Below are 23,943 nucleotides of genomic sequence, written 5' to 3'. Positions count from 1 at the left end.
TATTTGTTTCCAAAGACTGGTTGGTATGTGGAAGATGATTTGTAAATGATGATGAATGTGTTTTCCCATGATATAGTAGTGCACCAGATGATAGGGTACAGCTGTTACGTTGCCACATCTAAACCGTTCATTTCCATCATGATCGAATTAAAGCTATTGTAGTGACCACATGGCAGCTTACTATAAGTTTGTTGTATGCGGGGCCCACTCGTATTGCTTTTACCCTATCCACCCCCTGTAACCCCTCTTCTCGTGCCTTCCATATCTCACGACTTTTCTTACTCCCGCGAACAAAAAATTCAGTTTCGTTCGTTGCCGCTCTATTCGTTGTCGTTCATGAGGAATATGCAAAAAAGGAGATGAAGATTGTAATAGAGAACAAGAAAAAACCCTAATTTTGAAAGTTGATCTTCACGGTTAGTTTGCTTCTTTGCTATTTTGCAAATTTGATCCCAGATCTACACGTGTACATTTATAATACACATATATGGATGCATGAAAAGTTTATTGGGGGATTCATGTTGTGACTCACTATTTTACGGTATATCTTCTGATTCAAAGTTGTTGGAACCTATTTTACTTGTAAGAGGTCGGTGAGAATCGGATTTTGAGCGATTGATTGTGCCATTTAATATCGGATTCCGAGAAGTTGTTGATCGACGAAATTGTGTTGATGAGAAGTTGGTTCTGTGTAGGCTCTTTATGCTTAGATAAGTGCGTTGGATTGTTGTATAATTGGTATTAGAGATTGAATTGTAGTCCGGTTGTTTGATAGAGTACCAGTGAGGGTTTTAATTTCTAATTCAGGAATTAGGGTTTCTGTTGTGTTTACTTGGTTTGCATAGTTATTTATTTGAACTTAGAATGCTGTTATGCATTTTGAATTTTTTTGATACGTGATAGTTTCTGAACTTGTAGAGGGGAACATTTAGGATGGGAGAAGGGGAGGTTTGTGTGGCTGTGTTGAGCAATGTCGGGGAAATGGAAAACGAGAAAATTCAGCAGAAGCGTGACCATCAGTGGCTAACAGTTGGTTCTGATGTGGAGCCCTTGCCCAAAAAACAGGCCATAGAGGATTCAGTTGATGATGAAGTAGATTCTTGTGCTATTAGTCATTCAGAAGTGGCCCTGATTTCTATTGAACAAGAGCCATGTCCTAAAACACCTCCCACAGAGGGTTTAAATAGTATTAAAAAACTAGAGCCTTCTGTTGAACAGGATAGTAAAGAATGTTCAAATGGATTGGAACTAATGCAACCAACAGAATCTCTAAACGATAATATGCAAGATGCTTCCAGTGAGGAGCCTGTCCAAGAATGTCTGAAGGTGACAGAACAACAGAATTGTGAAAGTAAGCAAGCAACTGAGAGTTTAAATAATAATAATGATGTAAATCCTTCTGCTGTACAGCCTGTTACAGAAGGTTTAGATGACATGGAACTAGATCCTTGTGGTGAGAATGAGAAACACTCTTTAGAGGTTTCACATGACATGGAAATAGAACCTATTGTTGAGCAGCCTGTCAAGGAGTGTCTGAATGAGATGGCAATAGAACCAATTGTTGAGCAGCCTGTCAAAGAGTGTCTGAATGAGGTGAAACTAGAGCCTATTGTTGAACAGCCTGTCAAGGAGTGTCTGAATGAGGTGAAACTAGAGTCTGATGTTGAACAGCCTGTCAAGGAATGTCTGAATGAGGTGAAACTAGAGTCTAATGTTCAACAGCCTATCAAGGAGTGTTTGAATGAGATCCAACATGTCAAAGAATGTCCAAGTGAGATGGAAACAGAGGTTTGTGGCAAGATGAAGACAACCGAGGCTTTGAACGAGAGTGAACCAGAATATTCTGTTCAAAAACCTGTCAAAGATTCACTGCTTGAGATGAAAATGGAGGTTTCTAGAAGTAAACAGACAACACAAAGCTTAACTGATAATGAAATAAAGCCTCCTGTTATGAACCATATAACCCAAGTTGTAAATGATACTGGAACAGAGTCTTCTGTCATAAAGCAGACAACAGATGCCTTAAATGATACTGAACTGGTAATAGATCCTTGCACCAAGAAGGAGGTGAAGGAGGCTTCAAATGATGATATATGCTCTGAAGTTTCAAATCCCAATGTATCACCTCGTGACAATTCTTCAAGTTTTCAGACTGTTAATAGTCAACCAGATGGAAAACAAGTCATAAAAGACCAAACTGTTTGTGGTGAAATTACATCATCAAGCAGTGAGGGGAGCTCAAGCCAAGATGAACATGGTACTACAAATGATACATCACATGTTGTACTTGAGGTTCCAAAGCATGCAAGTACTTCTTCTGGTATTAGGAAAATTACTTTCAAATTCAGTAAACGCAAGGAAGAGTATGATAGTCAACTGTCTGCTTCTACTGCAAAGTCAACAGGCAATTCTTTCACAAACGGGACCCGTAAGGCACCCAGGTTGCATGAAACTGGGGACTCTCTTTTATATCCTAATACCCTTGAAGCAACGACTGAAAAGGTTGTTCCTGATAGTTATCCTACAACTGTTAAAAGACTCTTATCAACTGGGATTCTCGAGGGAGCAAAAGTGAAATATATTTCTGCTTCAGTAAGTTGCATATCTATTTACTAGTATTTTCAGCAAATATATTCTTATCTTAACAGAATTTGGGCACCAGGGGGAGCTTATTGGAATTGTGAAGGATTGTGGCTATTTATGTGGTTGTGCATCATGCAATTTTTCTAATGTAAGTTTTTTTTTTTTTTTTTTCATTAAAATGGTGTATTTTTGGTATTGGATTTGCTACACTTGAGTAATGATTGAATGATGCATTCAGATTCTTCGTGCTCATGAGTTTGAGGAACATGCTGGTGGAAAAACTAGGCACCCTAATAATCACATATATCTGGAGAATGGAAAACCTGTATACAGTATAATTCAGGCAATGAAGAATTCTCCTCCCAACACAGTAGATGAAGCAATAAGAAACGTAGCTGGTTCATCTGTTAATGAGGAATTCCTTCAGGTTTGGAAAGGTGAGGCTGATGGCATTTTTGTTATTTATAGATGAAAGTCTTTTATTACTTCTTTTTGTTACATTTTCTTGTAATCTGCACAGGAGGTCTTCAAGGAAACACGGACAGGGGTAAAACAGACAATAATCATCATATGAAGCTTATGAACTTGTATCATTCTACAACAAGGTGCATACCATTTCTCTTGCTCTTATATCTTTTCTTCTATCCTTTTCCTTAAGCAGTAGTAAGTAGTAACAGCCTTTTTTCTTGGATTTTATAGATTATCAGGTTATTAAAATTTTTGATTTATGTTTTTTTTAGCTGCACCAATCACACAAGAGAAGATGGTCCTATCCCGTATTATTCTTATCGTAAGAGCTCAGCTTTGGAACCTCAAACATTTGTTAGTGACACCACGAAAGAGCGGAAAACCCAATTCAAAAAGTATGCTCTTTCTTGTATCCTCTCTCTCTCTCTCACACACACATACACACATACATGCATATCAGTATCAGTGTATTACAATACTTCCTTGTATATATATATATATGTATATAGGCCAAGGTCATACACATCTAGCACTGCTGTTGAAACAAAACGAAATGCTGAAGGTGGCCATAAGAAAAGGTAGGCAAAGGGTAATTTGGTCTTTGTTGTGTGTTACATTTTCACTCCTGAAATCTCTTTTATGTGATGAAAATTGACAGAGATAATGATTTACACCGCTTACTATTTATGCCAAATGGACTTCCTGATGGAACCGAGTTGGCTTATTATGCCAGAGGAAAGGTGACTGTTGTCTGTTTGTTTAAATCAAATAATCAGATATTCTATTTTTATCATGCCATAAAATCCTCAAATGTATATATTCTTTTTGCAGAAAATACTTGAGGGTTACAAGCAAGGAACCGGTATAGTTTGTAGCCATTGTGACACTGAGGTAAACATTATCATCATGTTCTTTGTATTTCAATTTTCTTCATAAAATATTAATTCATTTACTTTGCTGCGACAGATCAGTCCTTCACAGTTTGAAGCTCATGCTGGATGGGCTGCCAAACGTCAACCGTGAGTGGTGTTTCTAGAAGCAAACTTGTAGATTGATTTTTAACATTAGTGAATCTAATAATATCCATTTTCATATCTTGATTATCAGGTATCGGCATATTTATATCCCTAATGGGCTAACACTCCATGATATAGCTCTGTTGCTTGCAAATGGTCAAAGTATCACAACCAGCAACAGTGATGACATGTGTGCAGTATGTGGTGACAGAGGAGAGCTGATGATTTGTGATGGATGCCCTCGTGCTTTCCATGCAGGTGAAAGCTTTATCTGTTCATTTTAGTTAAATATTCAATCTAAATCTAAATATCTAATATATATAAGCTTCTAGCTTTCAGTTTGTCTGGGAGTAGTAGATGGTGTTTCATCTGAAGACTGGCATTGCCCATACTGTAGAGACAGTATTGGGTCTGGTTCTGGTAGAAAAGCATCTGCTACAGAGTCAAGACCCATTGTGATCAGACTCACACGTGTTGTTAAAGCCCGAGAATACGAAACTGGTGGTTGTGTTATCTGTAGGGCTCATGATTTCAGTGTTGCAGAGTTTGATGATCGAACTGTAATGCTATGTGATCAGGTAGGTAAATTGGAATATATTGTTTGTTGTTATGTTAACTTGATATGTATTTATTTTAATATTGTTGTAGTGTGAGAAAGAGTACCATGTTGGTTGTTTAAGAGAGAGCGGGAGATGTGATCTGAAGGCACTCCCATCGGATAAATGGTTTTGTTGTGATCACTGTGATATGATCCATGGTGCTATTCAAGATGTGGTTGTGAATGGCGCAACTGTAATTTCGGCTCCAGTTTTGAGTATAATAAACAGGAAAAATCAACATGTAGACAAAGGAGGAGTCACAAATGAGATTAGATGGCGGATGTTAAGTGGGAAAAGCCGCTATCCTGAACATTTGCCCCTCCTCTCAAGGGCTGCTGCCATTTTCCGGGTGGGCATATTTGTCCTTTTACCATTTGCAATAACATTTGCTTATTGCATTTTTTTTTTTTAAATTTTAATTAATCTGGGTTTGGGTTTGGGTTTGGTGTGGCAGGAGTGTTTTGATCCCATTGTAGCGACATCTGGCCGTGATCTTATCCCTGTAATGGTATACGGGTATGCTTTGGTTGAACTTCATCTTTTATCAACCTTGAAATTCTACAAGTTTTCAATTTGCCCCCCTCCACTTTTGCAGGAGAAATATATCTGGACAGGAGTTTGGTGGGATATATTGTGTTGTTCTGATGGCAGGGTGTGTTAATGTTTTTAAATTATATGTTTTTTTTTTTCAAGTATTTGATTTATCAAGTGACATATATACATACATGGGCAGGTCAGTAGTTGTATCTGCAGGGCTTCTGAGAATTTTCGGGCGGGAGGTGGCTGAGCTACCCCTGGTGGCTACCAGTAGACAACACCAAGGGAAGGTGAATGCATGCAGTGTTGATATATATTATAGGATTATATTCTTTTTAGTATATTATTAAAATAATTTATAATTTGTAGGGATATTTTCAAGCTCTGTTCTTTTGTATTGAGGAGTTACTGTTGTCATTGGGTGTTGAACTCCTTGTGCTTCCTGCTGCTGAAGAAGCCGAGTCAATTTGGACTAAAAAATTGGGTTTCAGAAAGATGAGTGACGATCGGGTAAATATTACTATTAATTTATATTTTTGGTTTTAATGGTAATAATAAATGATGTCAATTTTACATACAGTATACACAGTACTCGAGGGACATCCAGCTCACCATATTCAAAGGGACATCAATGCTGGAGAAGGAATTGCATCGTGCTACATCTACATCTACATCGTGATACTACTACACTACTCATCTATTTGTTTATTATATTAAGTTTTAAGTTTTTTTAACTGAAAACATATACAAACTTTTCTTTTTAGTTTTTTTTTTTTTTTTTTTTTTTTTTTTTTTTTTTTTTTATATATATAGGCGGTTTGAATTCTGACTATTTTTTTTTTTCTTATGAAGCATGAACTAAGCTTTGTTGTTTTTTCCTTCACATGTGTTGGGGAACGTACTTTGGAAGATGATGACTTTAGATCATTTATATATATGGTTATTGGATAGATAAAACAAAGGAGTAAATTACAAAAAATGGTTCTTGAATTTCGTCAAATTTTGCCATTGTTTAACCTTAACCTTTATTTTTGCAATTTATTGCAAGGTTTTGGGTTTTGGGTTTATGGTTTTTGTATGTTTCTTTCTCGAATATTTTACTCTTCATCTAATTTATTAGTTATTTTGTGTATATAAAATTGCTAAAATCATCTTGGGTCCATAACTTTTCACTTTTTGGAATCTTTGATCGAATACATAGGAAATAATTTTCAAATTAACTCTATCTTTGGAAATTAACTTGTATTGACTAGTGAAATCATAGAGTTTAATGGAAAGCTAGTTATTCTAAAACCAAAACTTGTTTGGTTGGTGATGTACCTGGTTACACTAACCACAAGCTTGCTAAAAACTGGGAGCCGATTGTCACCAAATTAAAGTCTAAGTTGAGCCTATGGAAGGTGAAAAATCTATCATTTGGTGGTAGACTTAACCGGTGTTGTGTAGTCTTTTCTTATACTATTCCTCACTCTTTAAAGCCCCAAACACGATTAAGGAGGCCCTTAAAGTTTTGAGAAGAAGATTTCATAGGGGTTGTTAGTAGATAAAAATAAAATATGTTGGTTCCGTGGTAAAATGCAATACGGCCTAAAAAATTTGGGTTTCTTGGGGTTGGAAGCCTTAGATAATGCAATTTGGCTTTACTTGCTAAGTGGTTATGGAGATTAAAGAAGAAAGAAGACTAAAAAGTAAAAAGCACAATTCTTTGCATAATCTTACAATTTGTGATGGAAGGCAATTGGCTAAAAAAGGTTTACCGGGGGATTATCTATCTATCACTCAATGTTTTACTCCGGGTGTAGTTTGGCAACTATTCCTTCATCATCCTCTAATAAGTTGGCGGTATTATTGATTATTTCTCCAAACAGGAACAACATTTTATGCATCATGACTATTTGAAAAACGCACAACTCAAAAACTTTAAGCAAGTGTTTTTGCAATCCATTGCAGACCACTAATCCTTAGGGCTTCAAAATCTTACACAAATGGTTTTTTTTCAAGCATCGGTAGTAACTACTGTTATTGTAAGTTGTATCTACTTTTAAGTCACTACAAAATAATATTTTTATCTTATTTATTTATTACTTTATTGAGATCTAATCTCATTCACCACTTCCTTTTTATTCTCTACCAACTCCTTAGATCCTCTTTCCTAAGGGTTGAGAAAGTTGATTCCTCACACCCTCCCAAACACCCTCCCAATCAATATGTCACCTCATTATCAAATTAATTTTTAATTTATTTATTTTCATCTCTCATTTCTAACTCACATAATTAATTATTATTTTTTTAAAATCAAACATTTACTAATAAATAAAACTTAAATTTAAAATAAATTTCATTCAAAAATATAAATTACTACAAACATTAAATAAACTCATAAAACGACAATTAAGTTCACGAAAAGATAATTAAAAAAAATCATAAAATGATGATTAAATTCTAAAATGAAATTCAACAATTCACAATCATAGACAGCTGTAATTTGCTATTTTTTCATGAGGTCAAATAGTTATGTGGTGTATCTCTTTTTCCTCTTGTTTTTCCTTAAGCGCTTATAAATCCTCCTCCAAGAGTGTCATTTTCTTTTGCTCAGTAGCTTCCGTGATACACATTTTTCTTCAAGGTGTCGCTTTCTCCCATCCCTCTTCTTTGTTTTGATGGGCGAGGTCGGTGATTTCAATGACGATATTATTTTAGAACGTTGTGAGTATGTTGATGGCACTTTATTTCCTTTTCATTGCTTCTGTTGTGGTGTTTCAGCAAGAATCTGTTTAGCCCCAGCCTCAACGTTGGAATCAGATGAAAATATGCATCAAAGAGGCTGTGTAAATGTTTGAGTATGATGTTTTGGTCCTTTTGGATGGGGATGGGGATTCTCACCCTATATTTTGACGCTTAAACATTTGTTGTGGACTTTTAAAATATTTCATATCATCTCTTCTATAAAAGCTTTCGTTTTAAAATATCTCATGATGAAATTACAATGCTTCAGGAATGGAATATTGGAATCGTGATACATGTGTGGAAGTGACAAATTCTGAAAATGATAATGGTTACAATTTGGATTTAGGAGGAGACCATGGAATGCATGCCTTTAATGTAGGAGATCTTTCACCTTATCTTGATGATGATGGCCTTAATGAAATGAGGTCAATTCCTTTCAAAGGGGGAGGGGATGATCCATAATGCATGGATCATGAAAGCCCAAAAAATGATGGATTAGTGATTATTAGTGGGCTAAAAGGTGGTTTGGGCTCTATGGTTGGGTTGTACATGGTAACCCACAAATTAAATTAGGGTTGCATGATGAAGGCTAGGGCAACACTTTTAAGGCTTCATAAGTGCTAAAAAAACGTTACTCTTTGCTTCATAAAGCCTCCTAGCCGTTTTTGACACTCTTTTGTGGATTAAGGTTACACTTTAATGCCTCTTATGGCTCCTTAATGGAGCATGGATGTTTTTTTCATACTCAAGTGCCTTGGATGTTTTTTTTTTGTGTTATTTCAAGAGTTTCCTTAATTTTCATTTAGTAGTTTTAATGATTAGTTGGTTGGTTGGCTTGTAACCACCAACTTTGTAATAAGGGTTCATATACAGCCAAGTGCATGAATGGAAATGATATAGTCGAATTTTAATAAAAAGAACCCTTTTGCTCACTTTGAATTATTGTCATAGTTCACAAATTATCATCTTTTGGACGTGATCCTTGAGTTGATCGAATTCAGACTTGTAGGTCTTAGTTTGTCTTCAAATTTACAAGCTATAGGTCTAGTTTATCAAATCTATCATTTTATTGTTTTTGTCTCAAACACTATTCAATCTCAATACAAAGCAACCCATACACGCATCAAATCGGGTTTGGGAATTGATTGTGGATAATAAATGATCAGATTAAGAAAGTTGGCTATACAAATGTTCATGGGTAGTTGGTTATATTGGGGTTGATATGGTGGGTACTTGGAAGTTGGAATAAAGTGTGGAGAACCGTTTTCCATTTTATTATATTGGTTGCCTTTTGGCTTAAACTTTTTTTTTGACTTGCCACAATTAAAATCCATTTGAAATGGAATTTGAGAAAGTTGGAATGAAAGAGGAGAGAATTTATATGGAATCAGAGAAAGTTGGAATGGAATATGGGAGAATGTGTGGCTTTGAAGTGGTTGTGTGTGGTATTTATAGATTGGTCAAAAAGGAAAAAATGATTGTCGGCAAAGATCAAGAATAGTGAGAGTATAAAGAGATGTGGGATGACAAGGGTTACCCAACTCGTTCTTCCATCGAATCTTCAATACTATCTTTTCTCGGTGTCTTTTTTGGTGTCGTATAGGTGACGGTACCGTGGGTACTGCCTTGAACTCGCTCCCAAACAACCAAACTAGAAAGACTATGTGCAACCTAAAAGCCACCAACGCCCTACCCTTTCTTATCTCTTCTAACTCTCGTCTCTTGCGACTCCCATCTGTCCGCTTGTCCGTTCATGAATACAAGACCATTTTTGGAAACTTGTTTTACAACGTTAATGAACAACTCCAAAATAGAAGACGATGTATCGGTTATTGGTGTCCGACTAATAAATAAAGTGACTTATAGTGGTCTGTGTGGACTGTGGTAGTTTCAACAACTCAATCTTGAAAAAAAAAAAGTAAGAATTCATAAAATCAAATGACTTGAGTACCTAGTCACCGATATCAGAAAAAGTGTAACTCTCATTTCTTCCGACAATCATATATTCGTCTCGTTGGTGAAATCCAATCTTGTGATTTAAGTAGTTGCTATTCGTTGGTCAAATCCAATCTTATGATTTAAGTAGTTGCTATTTAGTGCGAAAAAAAGAACTTAACTTGTTTTTCTTTTTCCATTGTGTTACAAAAAATAGACAAAATTTGACATTTTAGTACAGTGAAATATCATAGTGCTAGTTTGTCTGGATTCCTGGATATTTGTAAGCATATTTATTTTCCAGTATTTTATTTATTAGTATAAGTATATATAATGATACTACAAATTATTTCTTAGGTTTAAAAAAAAAAAAAAAACTCGAGTAACAAAAATGGAATTTGTATTTGTAATCTCTTTCAAATAGAGGGGGCTACTTTAAACTTTTGCAGTTTCAGGTTTGAACAAGAGGAGTATAACAATTACTAGTCGATCAAAACCAAAACCCCTAAATCCTTTTTCAGAACCCTAAATTTTTCAATCTCGCGAACGAGCAATCTGTAATGGCAACAATCAATTTAAGAAAGGGAAACACAAGGCTCCCACCAGAAGTAAACAGGGTCCTCTACGTACGCAACTTGCCATTCAACATCACTTCCGAAGAGATGTACGATATTTTCGGAAAATACGGTGCAATTCGCCAGATACGTATCGGAACCAACAAGGATACGCGAGGCACTGCCTTCGTCGTCTACGAAGATATCTACGATGCCAAAACAGCAGTCGATCATCTTTCCGGTTTTAACGTTGCCAATCGCTACCTCATTGTCTTGTATTATCAGCAGGCCAAGATGAGTAAGAAATTTGATCAAAAGAAGAAAGAAGAAGAGCTTACGAAACTTCAGGAAAAGTATGGTGTTACTGCCAAAGATCTACAGTGAGTGAGTTGCTTGTTTTATATTCTCTCTTTTCAATTGAAGACTGATTAGTGTGTACGTGAATGGAGGAGATTGCCTTTCGTTTAAAGTTGGATTGTAAATTTGAAGTACAAGTTTTAAATTTGTATGAGCACTTGTTATACTTTGTTTTTCTAATGTTCATGATCTGATGATAGTTTCCTTGCACTCCGAGGTTGTCAATGCATTTTGGTGCAATCATTAGCTGTGAAGCAAATACTGTTATCTTGTTTAATTTGAGTTGTGTTGTGTTGTTTCTATGTTGTTCCTTCCATTAAACCACCACAATTGCAATACTACGAAAAGATAGCATATCATCTGAACCTAATGGATTTCAGAATTAACTGATGAAGCAAATAATATTATCTTGTAACACCCCTGTTTCTAAAAATGAAGGCAAGGTACTATGTTTTCAGATATATATATATATACACATATTCTGTCCCCTTCAGGAAAATAGACATGTATAAAATTGTTAATACACAATTATAAGGGATTAGTTAAGATCCTTGACTCCTTGTACTATAAATAGACATAAGCAACTATAGGGCACACTTAGGGAATGTTTGTTTTAGAAAAAATATTACAAATTTTATTTTAAAAAAAAAGTTGGAAATAAGTAAGCAAACATACAAGTAGTTTACCATATGCTTACAAAGGTGCTTACATCATATACATAGGTTCTACAAGTAGGTATAGAAACAGGATTTTAGCGATGAAGCTAAGCTAGTAGATGACAAATGAGAGCTAGAAGCATAAGGTGTAAGCGTCTAAAGAGACAAGTTAAGACAACTACATTAGATGTAAGCTTCTAAGGAGATAAGGTACAACAAGTACAACATGTATAATCTTCTCATGAATGTACCATGTTCTAAAAGCAAGCTCAAAGAAAAGTGAATATTTATGTGATTTAATAGGATACATATATATGTTATATGTATATTCTATGTTTTTGAAGTTACTTACCATGTTATTTTGTTCGGAATTCGGATGATATTTCAAAGAGATGTTTTATGGTGAGTTAGCATGAAAGTTTTATACATGTTAAATACAACCCAATGCTAGCTGATCTCTTAGCAATAATGTTTCCACGGGATGAAAAATGTAATAAGAAAGTATGCAGTAATTACTTTTGCATTAAATGTTTGTGCTAAATATCAAAACCATAACTACTCACTAAGCAAACAACTTATGTATTCTTGTATGTATCACATGTTTTGGATGTGTTATAAATTGTTAAAATATATTTTCTTTTATGCACCTACGTTTATGTAAATTTGTTAACCCATGACGAAATAAAATGTATCATCCTAGTAGCATTTGAAATAAAGTGTACCTTGGTGTCACACTTGTGTGATTTGTGTTGTGTTGTTTCTATGTTACTTCCATTAAAACCATCACAATTGCAATAGTACAAAAAGATAGCATATCATCTGAACCTAATGGGTTGCACAGTTAGGACAAGTAATACTGTTACAATTTGGATATATACCAAAACTTACATCAACATGGCTCAAAAAAAAAAAAAAAAAAAAACTTCAATCACAATGAAAAGCCATTTTGTGTCTCGTTTCCAACAAAAAAGCGTTATTACAATGTGGATGTTGTTATGATTTTGTTATTCAAGAGTTCTTCAAAGCTGACAAAGCATCCTTTGTTGCAGCCGAGATAACAGAGTCCGATGCATTAGGCAGGTAATAGTATTTCCCTAATACACAAACAATATCAGTCAAAAAAAAAAAAAAAAAAAAAAATTGGTGTGTTTGGAACAGTAATTCATACCTTGAGCCACTCGAGCAATCTCTTTAGCAAAACCAGTTGAAACAAACTTATTCTCCGTGTCAATCACCAACAAAGACATTCCCGCTTTATAAATCTTACCAGCCACTTCAAGTATCTCATCCTTTCAATAAAAATATAAAATTATTATTAGTGTAATAAATAATAATACAGTTTTTGTATTTTGTAAATTGTTTTACTACCTTCAACTCTTGAGAAGAAGGCCTTGGTGCATCTGCAGCCATTTCTGGATCATTAGATCTTTGAAGTGAAATATTGGCTCTCCCATCAGTTATCGCCACAATCATTATCCGCCCAACATCTCCACTCTTCTCCGCATTCATCCCCACCCTAACCGCCTGTGCCCCCCAACAAAAAACTACTTCAAATTTTATTATTATTTTTTATTTAACAAAAAAATAATAATACCGTGGTAAGTCCATGAGCAAGAGGAGAACCACCACCACATGGAAGCCTCTCGAGTCTTTTCCTAGCCATTGAGATTGATCTGGAAGGAGGCAAAAGCACTTCTGCAGCATCTCCACGAAACGGAATAATTGACACCTGTAAAAAAATTTCAACATTATAAATAAATTCAACAAATTATTAAAAGATTCAATAATAAATAAATTACATTACCTGATCTCTACTTGTATAGCTTTCTGCTAACAGTTTAAGTGCTGCACCTTTTGCATTTTGCATCCGATTTAATGCCATGCTTCCACTAGCATCAACCACAAATATAACCTGTATAAAAAAAAAAAAAAAAAAAAAAAAAAAAAACAACACATATGAATAAAAATAATTTCTCAAATTTAGTCATCCAATATGACAACATGCTTTACTTACCAAGGCACCTGCTTTCCTAGCCATTCTTTTAGCTCTCATATCTGTTTTTTCCACATAAACTTTCCTAAGACTTTGTGTGTCTTTCTCCCTACGCAATTTCTGATAAGGTGCAGCTGCTCTTAATGTTGCATCAACAGCTAATCGTTTTACAGGACCCTGTTTCAAGTCAACCCATTTGGTCAAAACAAAAGCAGAAATCTTTGAAACTTTATAGAGTAAAAGATATATTAAAGTTAAACCGACTTTGGGAAGCATTGGTTTGATATATCGACCTCTGTCTTCAGAGAAAATGACATTTTTAGCCCTTCCAGCTTTCCCTTTTTTTCTTTGTGCTTGTTGTGCAAAAAAGAGAAGTTTTTCATCCACCAGACCACCATCTGCATCGAAGATAAATTCTTCAGGTAATTGGTCTTGTTGCTGTTCATTTTCTTCATCCTTTTCATCTTCATTATCTTCCTCCTGTTTATATAATAATAATGATAAATATCCAATCATTAGCATCCACGTATATTTTTTTTTTCCTACAGTAATTAATAAGTTTGACCATGTTGACCGACTCACCTCTTCCTCCTCTTCTTCATTCTGGTTCTCAGAATTTTGATTTTGTGGAGGAGGTGGCGGGGGTGGTGGCTGCTGCTGCTGATCTGGCGGGTTTTCGTTTATCATTGAACGAGGAAGAATCACAAGTTCTACCTGATAGTGGAGAAAGAACTTTGAAAAAAATGAAAAAATAATTTATTTTTTAAACAAGAAGTTCCAAAATGAGATACATACAGATTTCTTGAGGTCATCCACACTGACTTTTTCACGACCTTCAAAAGCGGCTAAACATTTGGCAACACGTGCAGCATATAGTTCAGCTCTATGTCCCTGTAGTAAACCTCATCAAACATTTAAAGATCTATTGAACCCATGATTTTAAACATCTTTATTCAGTTATATTTCAAAAATAATTTCTTCTTGAATCTTGATGAATGATGAGATGTCTAAATTCTTACAGATTTACCTGGCAACCACCACGCATTGCTTCCATGACCAGATACTTGAGTTGTTCACGACTAATGCTTACATCCTTCAAATATTCTCTTGCCAAAATAATCTGTATAAAAACAGCAGATATTTCACTACCAATTTAGAATTTTAAAAATTAACTTGCATGAGTGATTAGATTACCTGAGTCTTTGCAGAGTCTGTTTCTTCCTCCATCATTTTATAAACCTCCTTACTTTGTTCCTGAAACTGTGTTGCGATTCCTACAGCAGCAACACGATCCTCAAAGCTCATTGGAAGATCTGCACTGCAGAATAAAGATTTCAATAAACTGTATGTATTGTTTGAATTGTTAATAAGTATAAGAAGTCTACCTTAAATTGATTGCAATACGATCGAGTAAATGTTCACGTACAGAACCCTCTTCAGGATTATAAGTAGCAATTAACAGTGGCTTGCATGGGTGACGAAAGCTGATTCCTTCTCTCTCAACAATATTAACACCATCAGTCAACACATTAAGGAGCAAATTACTTATCCCTTCATCCAGTAAGTTGATTTCATCAACATAAAGAACTCCTCTGTGTGCTTCAGCTAGAAGACCTGGCTGGAACACAGTTGTTCCATTCTTGACAGATTCCTCAACATCAACAGATCCAATTAATCGATCTTCTGTAACACCAAGTGGAATCTGCAAAAAGAAAGCAATTAGGGTTAATTTAAAGAAGATGATTATGCTAAAAGCATCACAATATTTTCCCACTGATACCACCTGCACAAACGGTGATCTAACTACTTGGGTCTTCACATTACCAGCAGAGTCATATTCCACTCTATCAGCAAGTCCATCTTCCCATCTATTATATATCAAACAACGTTTTGTTGTCAGCCGACTAAGTACAAGGAAACATTGCAATTCTTTAAATATCAAGCATCAAGGAATGTAATCTGGAGTTCACATAAATTTTGTTAAGAGATTTGGTAACCTTACTCTTCTGGGCAGGCTGGATCAGCATTTGAAGTTGAACCAACAACTACATCGATTGGTGGCAGAATTGCATGTAATCCGCGTGCCATAACTGTTTTAGCCGTTCCTCTTTTGCCACAGATTGCGATTCCTCCAATCTCACGATCAATTGCCCCAAGTAGAAGAGCAGTTTTAATAGCATCCTGTTAGATGACATAATAATATATGAATGTTTACAGTTGATTGAATAAGCATCATTGCCAATTCCTCTAACACGTTTGAGTTGTTGCGACTTGCGAGATGTAATAAAAGCAAACAATACAATCTCAGATCAGCAAAAATGCATATATACGAGAAGACGTACTTGTCCAACAACTGCGGCAAGAGGGAAATACTGTCTGCCATAAGGAATACCGGAGGTGTTGACGGTGGAAGAGGGACTATCAAGGCCGACGGCTATGGTGGCAGCGCCATTGGTGGATTCAAGAGTTGTCGATGCACGAATGCGGAAGCGATAGTTGTTGTGTTTGTGCTTGAGGGAGTAGTTAGTAGAAATTGGGGGTAATTTGAAGGATGTGGAAGGGAATATGAAGGGAGTGTGGATGAGAGGGCGGTTTGTCAATGGCGACTGTGTAGAACTCCCACTAGTAGAAGGCGCGGATTGCAGAAGCGCCATGGAAGAGTGATGACTGGAAACTGGAAAAGGAGAGAGAGAAAGTTTGGGTCTCTCTTATCTGGTGGGATTACCGTTATCCATCCCCGCAAGATATCTTTCCGCATCTTGCTAAAATCAAATTTATTGTGTCTAAAAACTAGAAACTAATCATGGCTTTGTTTATTCGGAGAAATTAAATATCCTTACTATTTTCTTATTGTATTTATTGACAATTATATTAAAATATTATTAATTTTATTAAATTTGATATATATTAATATTTAAATAGAAAGAAAATATTTAGTTTCTTTATTTATTTCTCCAACTCAAATAGTTAATGAAAAAAAATCTAAAATAAGATTTTTCCAAAAAGAAAGTTTAAAATTTAACCAAATGTCACAAATAGCTGATTTTCATAAATGACGCCTACAAATTTGTCATTTAGAGTTTTAGACTGTTAAATCATTAATGGGCTGAAAATCATCGTTTTGGGCTGTAAAAAGTATTATGGGGCTGCGAAATGGACCCGAATGTACCTCTCTATATAATTTTTTTTTTTTCTATTTTTAAATCACATTAAGTTTTTTGTTGTGCCTGTTGAGAAATTCTACATAGGAAATGGAACAGAAAAAACAACAATCTACCATTTACGATTAAAAAAAAAAAATTAATGTTTTTGGATGTTTAAATTTACATTCCGCAGGTTAGAAAAATGATTTGTTTTGCAAAAATGGTTGTTAGAAAAGTTGCCACAGTTTTATTTAGTTTTTTGTTTCGTATGTGAAACATGAATTTATGTAGTTTATACATGCAGAAATTTTTTTTTTTTCTAAAGAACGTTATTTTGATGATTTCCTATGTACTAATTTTGTAGATAAGACCTACGAAATTCATGAAAACAATCATTTTTTTTAAATCTTAGAAATTATTAGGATTAACATGATTGTTTATTTATTTATTTTTTTTCATTTGTTAAAGAACAAATCCCCATAAATGGTTTTATGTGGTTTTCTATAGTATTAAGTTCAATTCCTCATTTTTTTTCCTAAAAGATTGTTTATGTTTCCGGAAACCTTATTAAAACCCAATATATTTTCATCAAAGCCTTAAAAAAACTACTATATAATTTTTTTTTACGTTAAAACCCTTATATTTTTTAAAATGTATGTTAAAACTCTTATATTTTTTTAAAAATATATCATTTAAGGTATTGAGTTTGGTAAATCCTAAATAGTTAAAAATGTTATGTAATCGATTCACAACGTTTTGATTGTTACAACTCATTAGATTAAAAAAATTAAAAAAAATATGAGGGTTTAAATGCACTGCAAAAAATTATATAATGGTTTTTTTAATCCTTTCATGAAAATAGATTAGGTTTTTCTAAGTGTAGAAAACTTTAATTAAGAATTTCAGAAAATATAAGGGTTTTTGTGCACTAAAAAAATAATATAGTGGTTTTTTTAAGCATTTGATGAAAATACATTAAGTTTTTATGAGGTTTTCACTTATGTTTTCATAGATAGTCTTTTTGGTTTGCACCATCACTTTTGGTCCGTTAAATCACAACACGTGTAAGGTATGTGAGGGTGAAGTTGTCTTTTACAAACCACATGGACCATTCATGAAGTCTACCCCTCTAACCATTCATTAGCTCCACTCTCTAGAAACACCACCACCCTCAGTCATTATCGTCAGCCGTTGACACCACCGACAGTCGTCGTCTCAGAGAACACGTCGGGTCACGGCCATATAATGAAAGGCCATGGGATGAAATGTGTGGCTCTATTTAGGGCTCAAGATCTAGAAAGAATGTCTCTCTCCTCATTGGAAGAGTACAATCACTACCAATTCTCAACCCATGTTTCCACTTGTTGGAATTCTTGTGTGACCGCCCCTACATTGTTTCAATAAAAAAACATTGCCTATTATTCACATAAACAACAATGTTATTATAGTTTCAAGATAACTAAATTAAATGATAATCATTTACAATCTTCCCAAACAAAAGAAGACAATATGATCTACCAAAAACCTCCTTAAATGTCCCATCACAACTTCTAAAGCTTTCAGGACTTTGATAACTTCTCCTTGCATATACACAATCCTCTCTTCTGAAGTGGTAGATATTGATGCCACTTCATTTGCCAAGAAAGCATCTTTCATATATGAAAATGATTGAATTTGTTGAGTTGCAATTTTGAAAGATTGAATTCATACTATTGGAAAGCATGCACACTTTGATCGATTGATGATCCTTATTTTCCGATCAGACTAGGATTATATTGATGGCTAAATAGCGACATTCATGAAACTTTAATGTTCAATCAAATCAAAACTCTTAAAAAAACACCAAAACTATCAATGGCAAGGGCTCTTTCAGCAAGTGTAGATTTCAACCAGAGAAGAACATAGCGATCACGTCGCTTCCACAAGGTGTACTCTGGATTGGGAGCAACAGTAGGAGGAGCACCTTCACATTCAGTGGTGATGGTTTCTGGTGGTGGCTGAGGGTCAAGAATGAATGATTCAAGATCAAAGGTTTCCAGAGTAGATATAATGTTTGTACGCCAAAGACAAAAGTTGGAGGTCTCAAGTTTGATGCTCATGGAAGGTATTTGAAAAGAGGAGCCAGTAGCGAACCCCAAAATATGTTGGTTGTTGTGAGCCATGAAAAAGAAAAAAAATCAAGATTGCTCTAATACCATAAAAGAGTCCAGAAGTAAAGAGGATAATCTCACTCTATTGATTGTGAAATACAACGATATACACCAGGTATTTATATACAGAAATACAACTGAATACTCCTAAATATATGGAATACAAGTTGACTCTGAATTAGTCTAATACACGTTTGCAGAGATGTTGAAAATTTGATTGTTATTAATAGTTATGTATATAATAGTAAAACTATAGGATCTCAATTACAATATACAAAAGTGTTGGGGGTAGTTCGTAAATTTTGGAAACATGAATAGCATTCGTAGTCTCGTAGGCCCTACTCGAAACTCGAAAGCCTTCTCGTTCTTGCAAAGCTAGGGTTTATCAAGTAAACCCTGATTTCTCCTCTTTCCCACTAATTTGCATTTATCTGTTTTTAGAGATGGCTTTTTCGTCGGCTTTTCGTCGCATTCTCAACGGACCATCTTCTATTATGAGCTCTCAGTTCGCTTCAGCTCGATTCAACTCAACTTTAACTGCCCCAAAGTTATTTATCAGCGGTAAGTTTACAACTTTGTGAATATTTTAATTCTCTGCTTAAAATTTTAGTCTTTATTGCGTACGCGCGAACGGAATACCTTCTTTTTACATCTTAAGTTTCAACTTCAAGTTCATGGTCAATCTGAGGTTTTATTTGTTCGATCAAATTCTCAAATATGTCGCTCCAATGATTCAATGGTCAAAATATTTATTGTCAAATTTTTAGAGCAAATTAGAAGATTGCAATGGTTTTTGAAAATTGTATTTCCTGTATATTCGATAATGGAATTGGTATCTATCTCCAATTTGTTACATCGCTTGATGTTATGTGCAGGCCTAAACAGAAACACGACTGATGAAAAACTTAAAGAAGCATTTGAACCATTTGGCCAGCTTGTGGAGGGTAAAGAAACTATATTCACCTTCTGTAAATTTCTTAATTTTGCCATGTTGAAAACAATGGTGCTGAATCTTTATTAAACTTTACAGCAAAAGTGATCATGGATAGGGCTACTCAAAGATCAAAGGGGTTTGCATTTGTGACATATGCATCAATAGAAGAAGCTGAGAAAGCTCGTGAAGGAATGAATGCAAAGTTCTTAGATGGATGGGTTATTTTTGTGGATCCTGCAAAGCCAAAGGAATATAGACCACCTGCAGATCCTGAATCACAGCAGCAATCTGAGTTTGGATTCAAAACAAACAAGACTATTGGTTGGTGTGGCTAATTGTGATGTTTAATGAGGGTTTTAGACATATTCGGGACCAATTTATTATTGAAAAAAGTTTACTATGATTCCATTCTTCTGTCTCCCATGGGTTTGAAGTGAAAAGTTATGTTGACACATATATGGAATTTTTAATCATTGTTTAGAATCTGTGGTTGAATGGCATTGAAGATAACTAGTTGCTTGAAAGTTTAGATAATAAAATGATATAACTTTTGAGTATCAAGTGTTTTGAGAAGAGTAATAATACGGTGGGAGAAACCAAATATTGTGTTTGATACTACCTTTTTCATGGAAATTAGTTTTCGTTTATGTCTAATGTGGTACAAAACTATAACCAAATTGATTTTTCCATAATTCGATAAACAACATTGCTGATTTAGTGTCATTGTCATATAAGTGTTTCAAAGGGGATCAATGTTGTAATCTAATGTATGTTTGGTGGTGTGAAATGCGCATTTGTATAAGGTGACTTTGATTGCTATAAGAAAATGATGTATGTCAAAGCTGTTATAAGAAGTTGTATATCGAAACATGTTAAACGAAAATTCTAGAAAATTGTTATAACTTCTTTCTAACCGCAAATCATTATCCATTATATTGATTTCGTGAGGATGATGTTACACTCCAGTTTTCTAAATGAACGGATTTTATAGCAACTTGCAAAATGATTTTTTTTTCTGAGGTTCATAGCGAATTTTTAACAAATTATCCAGCCGAAACATTTGTCAATCACACACATAAGATGCAAATAGTTATCAAAAAAGGTAAAATAATAATAATACTATTTTTTTTTTACAAAAACACACAACTTATTAATTATCCAAGCAATAGGAATTTTTATCTACAACATAGTTGATATTATGAAGTAGAACAAAGTTACATACTTATTTGATTTCATGATTCCGCTTGAAACCATTGGTTCATCGAATATGATAATCTCATAAGTTGATGGAGACCGGAGAGTATGGAGGTTTAAATCAGTGTAGCTAAATTGTATTTGCATGGTATAAGGTCTATATAACTAGATAATTTCTCTTGTTTGTGTTTGTGTGTCAATATTCTACTTTCTCTTGTTTTCCTATTCACTTTCAGCATACGTGGCTATTATTTACTAAAGGTTTATTGGTTTTCATATCTATTTTTCAACACACCAATTTTTTATTCATCTCAAGCCTACGCTTTATATTTGAGGATTCTCATGCAGGAACACTCGGATAGGTGTGATTACAAAAAAAAAAATATTTATTATTTTATATACTTATTTGTATTTGATTATTTTTGTTTTTGTCGGACATTTTCTAAAGAAGTAGTTATTCCAATTAGAGTCAGTCGACCATCCTACCTCTCTTATTTTATTTGTATCAGACTGGGATAATGAAAGCATTATATAAAAACACAAAAGCAATAAGGCGTTAGAAAAAATAAATTACTTCATACAGTTTTAAAATCAGAGAACAAACGTCAATCATCCAAATTTAAAGATAACGCATGGTTCCTATTTTGACCTAATTAGAAGACATAATTTGTATATGACTCAACGTATACATACAACCTTTAATAACAGGTTAAAATTGTATTTTTTTCAACAATTAAAAAAATTACAATAACAAAGACATAATTTGAATATCATCATTCAAAGTGGAACACTTTTTCTCAAAGCATGGTATTATTCTAGCTTTCTAAATCATTGCCTTGAGCTTTCTAAAACACCGTCTTGATGGAGATTTATATAAACATTATTACCAATAACAATATCTGAAAAATTGGTAAACAGAAATCTATTTTTCATTAATCGGTTCTAAGAATAAATACAAAATCATAGCTGGAAATAAGGAAAAGATAACAATTAAACCAGGAAATGTAATAATGAGCTTAAATACAAAGCGTATTAGATAATCACAAAATCTTTTACTTCCCCTCAAGTTGGAGCATGTAAGTCTCGAATGCCTAACTTGCAAAATAAATCTTTCAACTTATCAGACCTCAATCCTTTAGTGAATATTTCAGCTAACTGGTCTTTTGTATACACACACCGATAAAATTTATTGGGACTCAACTTGTTTTCTAACAAAATAACAATTTGTTTCCACATTTTTGTCCACTCATGGAAAACTAGATTTTTGGCAATATGTCTCGCAACATGATTGTCACACAATATAGATATTGCCTTTGTAGGAGCCATCTTTAAAATCTTAAGTAACCAATGCAACCATAAATTTTATTTAGTTGCATGTGTGATGACTTTATATTCTGTTTCTGCAGAAGAACGAGATACCACAATTTGCTTCTTTGTTTTCCAAGAAATCGAAGATCCACCCAAAAGAAGTAGATAACCTATTTGAGACCTTCGTGTAAAAGCACATTATAACCAATCCAAGTCACAATAGGCAACTAATCCATTGCCTCCAGTTCTAGGCATTAAAATACCTTGACTTGGTGTCCCTTTGAGATAACGAAGTACACGGGTAGCAATATATGTATGCCTTTGTCTAGGATCTACAACAAACTGACTAAGCATGTTAATTGTGTATGCAATGACAGGTCTGGTGTGACACCCGATCCTTTAAGGTAAATTCCTTCCCTTTATTTTTAAGTTTTGATGTTGGGCGTGTATCTACGCAGGACGTAGATAGTCTTCTACGTGCGCATAAAAGGGTATCTTGGAGACGAGATTTAATGATATATGCAGGGTGTAGACCTGGGTACGTAGCACGTACCTGCCCAGATCCTAAACCATAATCTTGGGGTTTTTAGCCCTATTTAAGGGTTCTAACTCTCTTGAGGCCCTTCCATTCTTAGCCTTCATTCCCCCCAAATGTTCCCTTTGAAACCTTAGTTTCTTTTGGTGTATTTGTGAGCCTAAGAGTGTGTTTGTGTTCTTTTGAAGAAAGAAGTAGGTGTTGGAGTTTCTTAGAAGCTTGAATCAACTTTGGATCCAGAAGTTCCTTATCCTTGTCCATCTCCAGGGGCTATAAAGTCTCCACCTAGATTAGTTTTTATGATAGATCTAGTTTATGCTTAAGAATTTTCATCTTTTGTCCCCATAACCTTGGTTCTTAAAAGTATGAGCTATTCTTGGCAATCATGGTATCATTTATAGTAGATTTTGGAGTTGTTAAGTCGTAATAATAAAAGTTTAGTCACTCTTATCCATCCATGCATGAGTTTTGGAGCTTTGAGTGACTTACTGGACTTGGGTTATGAGTTTGTCCCCTTGGTATGGATGCAAATGAATAAAATCAAAGACTTTATCCATTGAGATGATTTAACTTCCTTTATTAAGAGCGTAATGATTAAGTTAAGAATTTTGGGAGTACGTGGGGCATAATTCTTTCTACGTAGTGCATAGCCTTTTTTCCTTGTTTTTACCACCTTAGGCTCTACGTAGGGCGTAGACCTAATACGCATGACGTAATTTAGTTGAATGTTCATTGTTGATTTTTTGACCGTTGACTTTGACCAGGTTTGACTTTAGGTCATTTGGGGTATTTTGAGTAGTGGATTGATAATTGGTTCTTGTTTGTTGTATAGGTGACATGTAAAGTCAGTGTTTGGAGAAGTGATTGGTTCAATCATCTTTTGAGCCTTGGGTGAGTTTTCCTCACTGTACTCGTGGGTCGAAACCACCAATGTCGCCCCACTAGGTTGTGTTATGTATCCTGGTATATGGAATGTTGTTATGTTGTAGTGACCTATTAGATTGGTATATCTGTATGATTTCTTGTACTTGTTAATTATTGTTTATCTGTTGCATATGTCGACATATTGGTGTTTGGGTTGTGGCGGGAGGCCAACAAATCCTGGATGGTTGGGTTAAGGTGGTACTGCTTAATGCGGTAGACCAACAAACCCTGGATGGTTGGGTTGAGGCCACGGGCCAACAAACCCTATATGCATGTATTGTAGTTGTTATTGTATTATTGTGTGGAGTATTTTGGGGAACTCACTAAGTT

At 34.6% G+C, this 23,943-nt stretch overlaps 3 protein-coding genes and 1 pseudogene across 5 annotated transcripts; 3 read left to right on the top strand and 1 right to left on the bottom strand.

The window, feature by feature from the left end:
- The first annotated feature begins 226 nt into the window (after positions 1–226).
- On the top strand, positions 227–6,081 carry LOC145032738 (uncharacterized). 2 transcript variants are annotated; one of them, XM_078981648.1, is made up of 18 exons: positions 227–416; positions 919–2,592; positions 2,663–2,731; positions 2,822–3,020; positions 3,104–3,188; positions 3,324–3,446; positions 3,561–3,629; positions 3,710–3,791; positions 3,883–3,942; positions 4,018–4,070; positions 4,159–4,325; positions 4,407–4,645; positions 4,716–5,015; positions 5,121–5,182; positions 5,262–5,318; positions 5,400–5,493; positions 5,573–5,713; positions 5,784–6,081. In XM_078981648.1, the coding sequence occupies exons 2-18, from the start codon at positions 934–936 to the stop codon at positions 5,880–5,882; spliced, it is 3,558 nt and encodes a 1,185-aa protein (XP_078837774.1). In that variant the 5' UTR covers positions 227–416; positions 919–933; the 3' UTR covers positions 5,883–6,081. The 2 variants fall into 2 exon arrangements, with proteins under 2 accessions (XP_078837774.1, XP_078837773.1); XM_078981647.1 differs by having other exon boundaries at positions 227–2,592.
- A 4,223-nt stretch (positions 6,082–10,304) lies between these two features.
- Positions 10,305–11,076, top strand: LOC145032737 (splicing factor 3B subunit 6-like protein pseudogene; annotated as a pseudogene).
- A 1,145-nt stretch (positions 11,077–12,221) lies between these two features.
- Positions 12,222–16,182, bottom strand: ALB1 (ALBINA 1). 2 transcript variants are annotated; one of them, XM_078981646.1, is made up of 15 exons: positions 15,768–16,182; positions 15,428–15,606; positions 15,209–15,293; positions 14,811–15,127; positions 14,620–14,743; positions 14,453–14,545; positions 14,221–14,316; positions 14,008–14,139; positions 13,690–13,905; positions 13,447–13,602; positions 13,237–13,344; positions 13,027–13,161; positions 12,801–12,956; positions 12,601–12,721; positions 12,222–12,526 (listed from the first exon to the last, which is right to left on the bottom strand). In XM_078981646.1, the coding sequence occupies exons 1-15, from the start codon at positions 16,077–16,079 to the stop codon at positions 12,441–12,443; spliced, it is 2,316 nt and encodes a 771-aa protein (XP_078837772.1). In that variant the 5' UTR covers positions 16,080–16,182; the 3' UTR covers positions 12,222–12,440. The 2 variants fall into 2 exon arrangements, with proteins under 2 accessions (XP_078837772.1, XP_078837770.1); XM_078981644.1 differs by having other exon boundaries at positions 13,690–14,139.
- A 2,873-nt stretch (positions 16,183–19,055) lies between these two features.
- Positions 19,056–20,147, top strand: LOC145032735 (RNA-binding (RRM/RBD/RNP motifs) family protein). Its single transcript, XM_078981643.1, has 3 exons — positions 19,056–19,279; positions 19,594–19,662; positions 19,749–20,147. Exons 1-3 carry the CDS (start codon positions 19,162–19,164, stop codon positions 19,985–19,987), a joined length of 426 nt encoding a protein of 141 aa, XP_078837769.1. The 5' UTR covers positions 19,056–19,161; the 3' UTR covers positions 19,988–20,147.
- The last annotated feature ends 3,796 nt before the right edge of the window (positions 20,148–23,943 follow it).

Source organism: Lactuca saligna, chromosome 2 (assembly GCF_052625555.1).
Source record: "Lactuca saligna cultivar CGN05327 chromosome 2, ASM5262555v1, whole genome shotgun sequence".
In the NCBI taxonomy this organism is placed as follows: Eukaryota; Viridiplantae; Streptophyta; class Magnoliopsida; order Asterales; family Asteraceae; genus Lactuca; species Lactuca saligna.
This window is presented reverse-complemented; position numbering and strand designations above follow the sequence as displayed.

Coding starts and splice junctions, on each gene's coding strand:
- LOC145032738 (XM_078981648.1), top strand. CDS start 934: ATGGGAGAAGGGGAGGTTTGTGTGGCTGTGTTGAGCAATGTCGGGGAA. Junction 3,792..3,882: donor CTTATTATGCCAGAGGAAAG/GTGACTGTTGTC, acceptor TTCTTTTTGCAG/AAAATACTTGAGGGTTACAA. Junction 4,326..4,406: donor CCCTCGTGCTTTCCATGCAG/GTGAAAGCTTTA, acceptor TCTAGCTTTCAG/TTTGTCTGGGAGTAGTAGAT.
- ALB1 (XM_078981644.1), bottom strand. CDS start 16,079: ATGGCGCTTCTGCAATCCGCGCCTTCTACTAGTGGGAGTTCTACACAG. Junction 15,607..15,767: donor TTGCCGCAGTTGTTGGACAA/GTACGTCTTCTC, acceptor GTCATCTAACAG/GATGCTATTAAAACTGCTCT. Junction 14,744..14,810: donor CGTATTGCAATCAATTTAAG/GTAGACTTCTTA, acceptor TTTATTCTGCAG/TGCAGATCTTCCAATGAGCT.
- LOC145032735 (XM_078981643.1), top strand. CDS start 19,162: ATGGCTTTTTCGTCGGCTTTTCGTCGCATTCTCAACGGACCATCTTCT. Junction 19,280..19,593: donor CCCAAAGTTATTTATCAGCG/GTAAGTTTACAA, acceptor TGTTATGTGCAG/GCCTAAACAGAAACACGACT. Junction 19,663..19,748: donor ATTTGGCCAGCTTGTGGAGG/GTAAAGAAACTA, acceptor TAAACTTTACAG/CAAAAGTGATCATGGATAGG.